Source organism: Larimichthys crocea, chromosome VIII, assembly GCF_000972845.2.
Source record: "Larimichthys crocea isolate SSNF chromosome VIII, L_crocea_2.0, whole genome shotgun sequence".
NCBI classification, from domain to species: Eukaryota; Metazoa; Chordata; class Actinopteri; family Sciaenidae; genus Larimichthys; species Larimichthys crocea.
In genome coordinates, this window is record NC_040018.1 from 17303339 (window position 1) to 17314002 (window position 10664).

The 10664-nt window shown below is 38.3% G+C and overlaps 1 protein-coding gene across 1 annotated transcript; it reads right to left on the reverse strand.

The window, feature by feature from the left end:
• Positions 1-97: 97 nt before the first annotated feature.
• On the reverse strand, positions 98-4068 carry LOC113746251 (uncharacterized). Its single transcript, XM_027281031.1, has 2 exons — positions 2828-4068; positions 98-1525 (listed from the first exon to the last, which is right to left on the reverse strand). Exons 1-2 carry the CDS (start codon positions 3167-3169, stop codon positions 1202-1204), a joined length of 666 nt encoding a protein of 221 aa, XP_027136832.1. The 5' UTR covers positions 3170-4068; the 3' UTR covers positions 98-1201.
• Between the last annotated feature and the right edge of the window lie 6596 nt (positions 4069-10664).

Below are 10664 nucleotides of genomic sequence, written 5' to 3' on the forward strand. Positions count from 1 at the left end.
ATTCAAATGCTAGCTGCTCATGGTTTGTATTAAATATAGAGTGCCTTTCTGAATCAATATAGCAAAAATAACAGGAAGCGAAGCTGTTTCTCAGGAGCAAAAAAATATTTATTTGTAAAAAATATATGGTAGAAATGATTCCTCTCAGAAAGATAAAGGAGAGATATATACAGTCAGAGAAACTACAAAAACATTGGCAGTGTTGACAAGCAGAATAATTCTTCCCCAAAGTGAAAAAAAAAAGTATTTATATTTTCAGTAATTCTGTTAAACTTCAGCTCCATCTTCAGGGTTTATCTGGTAACAACAACACCATGATCAGTGCTAGACAAAGAGTTTAAAGAGTTTAACTGCTAAGCAGTTTTAGTATTTGTGAGCTCTACATCTCTATATAAAATATAACTTTTGTATTGAAAAGTTAATCAACCAAAGGCTCAAACACTTCTTCAAGCTAAGTTACCAGGTTACATACAGCTCAGCCCATGCCCCAATTACATAAATGGGTGTAGACAAAATATTAAATGTATTTATTTAATGCAGTTTAATATAGAGCTGCAACCATGAGTCAATTAATCGATTAGTTGTAAACAATTAAATTAATCGGCAATTATTCTGAATATTAAGGAATCGTTTTGAGACGTTTCAAACATTTAAGGATGTTAACTTCAGCTTTAGGAAACAGTATTTAACATGTTTCACCATTTTCTGACATGGATCAAACACCTAATCAATGAATCTATAAAATGATTGATAGATGGATTGATAATGAAAATAATTTAGTTCCAGCCCTAGTAAAACAACAACATCACAACATTAAGTCTCAAATGAGACAATTAGACCGTATAAGGTCTAAAAAAGGAAGACGTTATTATGGGGCTGTTGTATTTGATTGCATTAGATTATTACTAACTAACAATTATGTTGATTTTACAGCTAGTCACACAAGGATGGCTACATTCAAAATGAGAAACACTTTTCTCTGTTTTCATAAAGCTCTTGATACATGAACAACTTTGATAATACAGAACTTTAAAGATCAACGTATTGATATTTTTAATGGTCATGGTGGTCAAAAATAAATAAAGTTATAATTTGTTAAAAAAAATATATTTACAATTTGAAAGCTTGAACAATTGTACTTATACAATAACAAGCCCTACCATTGACCATCGATTTTTTTTATTGCCTTTTGATGAGCCCTTTAGTCCTCAAACTCTGCAGCATAAAGCACTTGCTGAAACTTCATCCGCACCTCCATCCTCTTTTTAATGGTAAGCCTCTTCAGTGAGGGCAGAAGGCTGAGCAGAAACAGTTCATCTTCATCTCTGAGGTTGGTGAGGGCGTCTGCAGAACTTATCTCAGTTTCTGTGGTGGTTTGCCTTTTACGTTTCAGAGACACTCCCATCTCCTGATGGTTGTTTGGAGAGGACTCCACAAGAGAAAAGCTAGTACTAACGACAGGAAGTGGACCGTGCTTCTCGTCTTTATCCTGCTGTTTCTCCAGGTCATCACCACTTCCAGCTCCCTGTGTGGCATGAAAGCAGGATACAGCACAGTACTGGTTAACACAGACAACAACACTGATAACAAGCGTCTTTGGCAATCACAGCCAAAGATATCAATGTCTTCATCATGGAGAAAAATCAGTGAAATTAAAGACACTGAAAGATGGTCACTATTAATACAGGCAAAGCCAAATGCCAAACTCTAACTGTACCATTTCTTTCTTTTTTATTATTTTAATTATTTCTATTTTGTGTTGTTTTTTTATTCCTACTTTAGTAAAATTGATACTTAAGGTATTTGACCAATGCCTACATGTTGCTCAAGTTCAGGTATCACGATGATTCCTATTAAGAAGGAGAAATAATATAATAATTAATTATTATTATTATTGTTATTATTTTAAAGATATTTTGTTGTTCCTGTTTTTGTCAGATACAGCTGAAGAGTGGGGAGAGACAGAGGGGGGATGACATACAACAAATGGGCACAGGTTGGATTCGAACCCTTGGCTGCTGCAGCAAGGACTGAGACCAGCACCCCAGGAAAGGATTATTTTATGGCACTAGTACAGAGCGGAAATAATTGCATGCTAGAAGCATCTCTTCTTGTGGGTTCTTATTTAATATGTTACATGTATTTTTGTCATTGTATATGTTAAAAAAAAAACAGTTAAAAAACAAAAACAAAACAAATACATTTGAAAAAAGAGAATATTGTATTTTAAACTACTCCGTGGAGGCTGAATAATTAATCAGCACATGGATATTACTCGACAATATTTGTCCATCAGAGAGCACAGACGAGTACATTTGTGCATTTTGTAAAAGCTCAATACATATCATAAAAACTCTTTAATTACAGCATTTAAAGTCTACGCACAGACACAAAGGTGTTTTACTTACTTAGTTTAAAAATCCAAAATATTATCTAAATGATTTTATGTTTTAAAAAACAGTCTCAGACAAGATCCATTGTTTTAAACTATGACTAATTATTTATTGTCGACTATCATTTTCCATCAGGTGTTTTTATTTTGAAAATCCCGGATACTCTGAGATGTCAACAATGATGTGGCTGCAAAGATGATCTTTCACTGCGTTTATCTTTGAGATGTAAATGTATATATGTGTAAATCTGATGCAAACCTGCTGTGTGTCATCATATTTAGCCTGTACTACTCACTGGTTACAGATAGCATGTTGTTAGCAGTGTCTGTCTCTCCATGTGTCATGTTACACACAGTTAGCTACACGCTGCTAAGTTACCCGGTTCATATTAAACACATGTTGGCTGACAGACATGTTGGACACTGGACACACACCTCGTCTGTCTCCCCCAGGCCGGATCCTGGTCTGGGCTTGACATAGGCGCTGAGCCAGGCCAGCTGGTTGTACAGCACCGGGACGGGCCTCTCCAGCGGGTTGTCGTCGTCCGTCAGCGGGGTGAAGTTTCTCTTGGCCATTCGCTTCTTCGCCTTGCAGAACTTGTCGCGGAGGTTTTTCCATTTCAGCTTCACCTCCTCCTCCGGCTTTCCCATGCTGTCTGCGATTTCTTTCCAGGACAAATGACCCTTCAGGTTGTCTTTGTAGTCCCGCCGGGTCTGGTCGTACAAGTTCGGATGTGCCCGGATCAAATCTGCGAGTTTCCTCTCCACAGTGTTCATGTTTGTTTTTCTGTTTATTCACTTCATGGCGAAGTCCTTTCGTCCGCAGACCACGACCAGGGTTCGTCTTCCTCGACAGGTTCGGGTCGGCAGAAGGAAGCACAAGATCCACTAATTCAAAATAAAAGTCAAAGTCAGTCATTATGTGAGCAAATATGAAATAAAAAATAAAAACATGATGATCACATTTCATCACCATTAGGACAGATTGGACATGAACTCCACCAGCAGATAACACACACATTTTACAGTATGCCAACATGGTGCCACATTTGAATAAATAAATAACTCTTATAGACACACATAGGAGTGTTACTGTACAAATCAAACAGAAACTGTTGAAAGCATGTCTGTTAACATTTTAAACCCATGTAATGAATTAATTTGATCATTATTAGTTAATGCAATTGTTATTACACTACAGGGTCCTGACCTCCAACCTCAATGTTAAAGGTCCAGTGTGTCTGATTTAGGGGGCCTATATTTACAGAATATGGTGGTAATGGAATATAATATGCCTAACTTTTTCATTAGTGTAACCACACATAAGATTGTTGTGTTTTTACTAACTCGCAATAAGCATAAGAATAGGACGATAAGAATAATCTGCCATGTTTCTACAGTAGCCCAAGTACAAACCTGACTGAACTAACCAACTGGCTCTAGTTTATTGTGCTTCATTGCTAGATGCCACTAAATTTATTTAGTTGAATCTTGTGGTGTAATTGCTGCATTGCAATGTTCTCACTTCGCCCTCGTCTTCCTAGTGTGAAGGAGAAACAACAGTGGTGACACACTCAAAAGGTAGAAACATGATGTTTTAACACCATGGAAGAGGATCCTTTCCCACTGTAGATATAAATGCCAGTTTTAAAGCAACAAAAACAAAAATATTCTTATTTTCAGGTGATTATACACAAATTAAGACATAGTTATGCATATTATATTCCATGTCTCACTGACCTGGACTCGCTGTGTAAGAAATATGTTTTTTTTTTTCTTTCTTTTTTTAAATATACAGCTGGTCTAAATCTCAGCATTTCATTCATTTATTAATTAAACTGGTACTTTTAAAGTTTGGATTATTATTTAAGATATAAATGTAACATGATAAAGGCGCTGTGAAGACCTGAACACAAGATATAAGGCATGTATGAGTGTATTAAAGTGTTTTACAAAAACTCCCAGCAGTTATTGCATTCACTAGTTGGGTTAATTGTACAGTTTATTAGTTATCAGTGTGTGTTGTTATTGTTATGCAGTGAGTATTATGTGAAATTGCCATTAAATATTGCACTTTGTCAAGGTTCATCAGTTTACTGAATGATAGAAAAGGATCCCCTACAGGACCCGTGTTTGAAATGATGCCACACACCTCTTAGGATCAACTAACCTACAGATTATACGCCTATGATTATAAGCACGTTTTAAATTCAGCAGTGTGCTGTGTCCTCTCTGCACTAGATGGCGTTATTTGCTCTTTTATTGTCTCTGTGTTGAGCGTGAACAGTTAAAGGTGGTTCAATAAAACAAGATCGTTTAGTTCTGGGGTAGCTTTAAAGACACACAATACTGCCCTAGACATAAAAAATAATTTTAACGTGCTTCTCCTTTGAAGACACAGTAAAGGGACTAGAAATAATGTGTGTGGCTGAATATGTTGGGTTATCATTGTCCATAATGTTTTGGAATTATAGTATTTTATTCTTTCTTTTCCTCCCTGTGTGTGTGTTTGGGTTCACAAAATCGAGGTTATGGTACATACTTCATAATTAACATAATTGCTATCAGGTGGTGGGTGGCTTTTTAAGTGCATGTTTTGTATACATAAAGAAAATATCCATGAAAGATCCAATTGTTTGCCAAAACACTGCAGTAAATCACTGTGTGGTGTGCAGTTCTATGGTTTATTCTAGGTGTAAGCTGGTAAAAAGAGTGTCCCTCTGAAGACAAATATAAACATACTTGATTTGATGACATTGTTGATTTTATGTAGACTTACATGTGTGTTAAAATAACCACAATTATGAAAGCATTTCTGTACCAACTGTCAGTTATATTTAGATATTTTTGCAGTCCATCACACTGAGGTCTGGATCATTTGGTTTGGAGTAGCATATGATTATCAAAGGCCAGAATTTAAATGAAGTCTAATTTGAATAGTTTTTATATGGTAACCACTTGGAGACTCCAGGCTGGTGTGATGAATACTTACATCACAGCATCAAATTTCATTTACATATGAAGGCCTTGACCGTCGAGTCTTGACAGATCAAACATTGTCTCTGTTGGAGGCAGTCTGCGTGTCACCTGGAGGATTCCTCATGTGGGACTGTACCGATTACAGGGACACTACAATGGACAACACCAATTATGAGGACATCAGCTATCATTGCAGAAGTGATGGCACACCCAGTTGCAGTGACAATTACAGTACAACTGACTAGACTATTTACATAGGGTCTACAAGAGGTGGCAACCTGTTATTACTGGGATCCAGAAAGTCAAGACACCTTCATTTAATGGGAAAAACATAAATTATATAGACAGCACAAGTGATATTTAGCAGTTTTATTTCGTTTTAACTGATGACGAGTCGTCATCTTGTTGTTGACCGAGAAACAGCTCGAGAAAAACTGTCTGCTTATACTTGAAGGATCATCATGATCATAATCTTTTCATGCTTCATGAGAGATCTCAATTGATGAATTTATATTTGTTTGAATGTGGTATGATCTTCTATAGCTTCTTCTTTGTTCACTATACTATACTTCACATGACAAAGCTGTCTGACTTCAGGGGTCACAAGACTTTGGAAAACTAAAAATGGGCAGAAGAAGTTAAGAAACTCGCAAAAAAAGTTTCACAAAACCTCTATCAGAAAGTTTGGGAAAACACAGAGTTGAATTTTTGAACCTTCCCCAAAAAGAGAGGATCAGTGAAACCTTGCGAAACAACAGAGGCCACACCAGTCATGCTTCTAGACAAAGAAAAACAAATTTTATAGAGAGATATTTCTAGTTCACTCTGTATAAAAGTCTGCTTTCAGATATTACATTGAAAAAACGCATACGGAGGGAGGTGATATCCCTGTTTCCGAGCGAACATAAAATGTGATTTAGACTTTTGGGATATGAGGCGACTAAAGCCACTAATACATGAATATTTTCAGCAGACCAGCATCTATCTCCTGCAGAGATTGTGGCAGACTGCCTGTCAGCAGACAGTAGGAAACCACAAGAGAGCAGCGGAGCCTTTATCTTCCCTCATCAGCTGCAGCAACAAGTTTTCTAACTTTGTGTGGCTTGAGAGCTCAACAGAAAAAAAAGAACATTTGGCAGTGCCAGCAAAGGAAAACTGCATGACTACTGTTTGTCAGGTGAAGATAAAAACAAGTCATACACAGATAATATATCGGTCCGGGGGAAAATATACTGCTGTCCAGTCTGTCAATACTAATTGCTGCAAGTAGTGGCACACCACAGACACACAGAGTGATCTAAATTGTTGTTGAAGATATAGGAGACCTCATATAAAGGACACACTATATCCTTCCATCCATCCATTTTCTGTAACCGTTTATCCTCATCAGGGGGTCTGGAGCCTATCCCAGCTGACTTAAGGCGAGCTATATCCTTATGTCATATAATAGCTGAGGTTGTTAGCTTTAGCAATTGTTTTTGAGATAATACAGGATACAGCTTGCAGTCAAGCTGGCACAAAGACGACTCCAAAAGCAATCTCACAGCCAAAAGCTTTGACATCTCACAGCATCAGATTTTGACATACATTAACTGATCATGCACATTTTGCTAACGTGCCAATATGCGTGCAAACTATTTGCCTAGAGGGAGCCACAGGGACTCGACCAGTCCAACACACTAAAACAATGTGCATGAATTATCCACAAGCAGCACAAACAAGCAGAGATATCAGTGGGGTCACACATAGATTTGACTATACAATACTATCACTACAGATCTGTAGTGATAGTATTGTATAGTCAATTGTATAATAAAATCTGAAAAAAATTGTAATCTGAAAAAATGTGGTCATTTTGCAACATTTATTATAGTAATTTACAACATGTTAGCTGTTTTTTTACAATGGTTATCAGACACAGTAGACAGTTTAAGTGAATGTTGTGGCAGAAAGACAGTTTTGTTTGTCTGTATCTTAGGATTTACCAGGTACAGTGCTCTAAATCAAAGGCTGCCTTGTTGTCACTTTTCCTGCATGGCAGTCCAGGAATTTGAACCACTGACCCTCTGGTCACAAGGTCACTTCTGCAACCATTTGGCTACTGTCTTCCACAAATGTTTATAGACTGTTGCACGACACAGCACAACAAGAGTTGTAATAACAGTAAAGTATGACTGCACAGTTTACCAGTTTTTAGTAAGTCTGCCATATATTTGACAAAAATGAATGGCTTGACGTTCTTAATGCTGATATGTTTGTCTGTCTGCTGTGTTATCTGCCATTAGTTGGTGACTCAACATCCCAAAAGCGTCTCCACGCATTCACACACATCCTCTGCAGTGTGAGTGACATATTTATCTTCAGAGGAAAGGAGGAGGGAGAACAGAGAAAGATACACAACCTAAAAACAGACACTGGGCAGGTAGTCATAGATAAATCTGCGAGTGTGTGTGTCAGTGTTAGTATTTGAGACAAGGCCCAACATGCTGAGCCAGCTAGTGACTCAGATAATAGTGAATAGTAGTGGGGCCAAAATCTTCGAATGGGCAGTTTGTTAGACAGACTTGAGAAGAGTTCAGTTGGACGACCCAAAAGAACACCCCAGAACCAGTGCTGCTCCCATGGTTGCCAAGGTACTGCATCGTCAAGGAAACAGTCATTTTATCATCCTTGTCTAGACCTGATAATCTATAGAGCTCAATATCTGCTGAGGATGAGAGACATTTTCCAACCCATGTCATCCTGTATCTGTGTGTCTTTGTGTGTGTGTTGTTGCAGAACAGCTCTTTCCCAGACCAGTGATAAGTGTCACCTCAGTGGGGGCTTTGACACCTGGGCTGGTGTAAAGGTGGGGGGTGGAGGGAGGACGTGAGAAGTCTGGGGTTCACACCTCATTGACAGTAGGAGATGATCCTGTAACTAACCTCCTAATACACACACACACACACACACACACACACACACACACACACTCATATTAGAAATCTATGGTGGACTTGAAAGGAACATACCGCAGGCCTTGCAAGTTTTAGCCCATTAATGTCTACTTTATAACTGCCAACAAGCACATCATATGTTTTTACATCTGCACTATATTGTTGATTCCATGGACAATGTAAATTTGATCCTTTCTTGCATTAAATGGTTGATATTTGCCAGTACACTCACCTATCTTGGAGTGTCCTTAAATGCACCAGCAAAGAAAACAGTCCTGCATTGTTATGCCATGATAATGCAACTTTTACAGTAAAATAAATAAATGTAATAAGTCGTGATGGGTTTCAAATGTCTTCATGTTTCTTACTGAATGGAAACTAATGGCTGCCTGGAGAGTAGAAATTCAGTCTGAAACTCTGATACTTTGGAAAATGTTTGGTACTCATGCAATTTACATGAGATTCATAGCTAATGGGCTAAAGCATTAAAAACCACAGGAATGATGAGTTCACTGTCATGACAGCTATTATTTTGTCAAGCTGCATTCCTGCAATGGAAATGTGACCTTTCTCTCACAAACATGCCCACGTCAAATCTTTTTCACAAAGTTCCACTTTTTTAAATGGTTTATCATCACGTTGTTTCGCTGGTGTTTGAAATATCTTCCTAGTCCAATGAGGAAACTTTCTGTGGTTGCCTCATATGTTCTTTAGGTTTTTAAGTTTTCTAAAGCTAAATGCACACTGTGTTTTGTTGTGAAACATCTCACATTACTCAGCCATAATTTCTGGCTTAAAGTTTAGCCAAAGCGATGAGTGGCTTGTTCGAACATTGCCACTACTAAATATTACACTATTACACACGTATGATAAGATAATCATGTGGACATCTTGGAAAAGGTCAGACACGTGGGAGACTCTCACAGTATGGCAAGGCTTGTTACTGGCAGTGCGTCCTGTAAACTCACCCACACACACACACACACACACACACACACACACACACACAAACACACATCCTGTTCCTTTTGACGGCTACATGCTAAATAGCAACAGGGACTCATTTGTACTATTTAAGGATTCTGTGAGATTTCTTTCTTCCTTTCTTGTGTCTTGCTCAGCATCTTACTCATCTTCTAGGTGTGAGCACAGTGTGCCATGTTACCTCTCTCATTAACTCTAAATCTCTTTGTCTGTTTCACACTGTCTCTCATGCACACTCATCCATAATCACACAGATAAAGAAACAACAAAATAGTGATTCACAGACAACATCGGTTGAAGGTTCTCAATGTAACATTAATAATGACACCTCTGAACTGTAGTGAGCATCCTGTTGCTTGCACTCCTGCTTGCACTCCATAGGCACCCGCAAGCATCATCCTGGGAAATTTTTGTTCATACTGCTATATCATTTACTGTTGTCTTAATACATAAGTTAGTATCATGGATCACGTTGACTGGTGAAGTAATTTGGCAAGCTATAACTAACACATCCACTCAGGTAGTGTTTTGTTAGGGATAATGTTAGTGATCACAAGCTACAGCAAGATGCAACCCATCGTCACTGCATGTATCCGACTGCCTCGAACACCAGCTGATAAAGTAACCTGCAAACAGCAAGCGAGCCAATTTACCAACCAGGTCAGCCCTGGGAGTCTGGATGAATAATGCCGTTACCTATCCAATTGTTGAATTAAAGTTAAAATGCCATAGAAACGTACCATTAAAGGTCAGAAACAGCGTCACTACTTTCTACTACTACTCTCTCCATTAGAGAGTTTAAAACAATAGAAAACTGAAGCACACTTTTTTTTGTGTGTGAAAAACAAAGGATAACTGTGTGACAGGACTAAGAGGGTGGTCAAGAGTGTGTATGTATGTGTGTTTGTCAGTCCCATGTTAAAGGGAAGTGTCTGTGCTTATCAAAGAGCAGGATGAGGTGGCATGTACCTGCTGAAGAGCTATCAGCTTTTATATTGTGCTGTTTCCCCCAACCACATAGAGACTGAGTGTGTGTCTCAGGGGCAGTTATCAATGACGGGTTTGCAACCAGACGTGTTCAGTGTGATGACAATGGTGTGACACACAATGTTGACTTCTGAATTACCCCAAAGGTGCCCAGTTGGAAAAGGATGACCTGACAACACCTGGGAAGCACCTTACCAGTGAAATGCAGACATCCTCTCGCTCTCATTTTTTTCCACTGTGATCAAAGAGTTTCCAGTCACGCATTTACAGCCATGACTGTGATTTACACAGAGGAAGACGCCACTGTGGTGTGACAGACTTTTAAAGGCCAGTTAAACTGCTGCTTTTCCATTTTTTTTGTCTGACAATCGTGAATTTTGGATCAT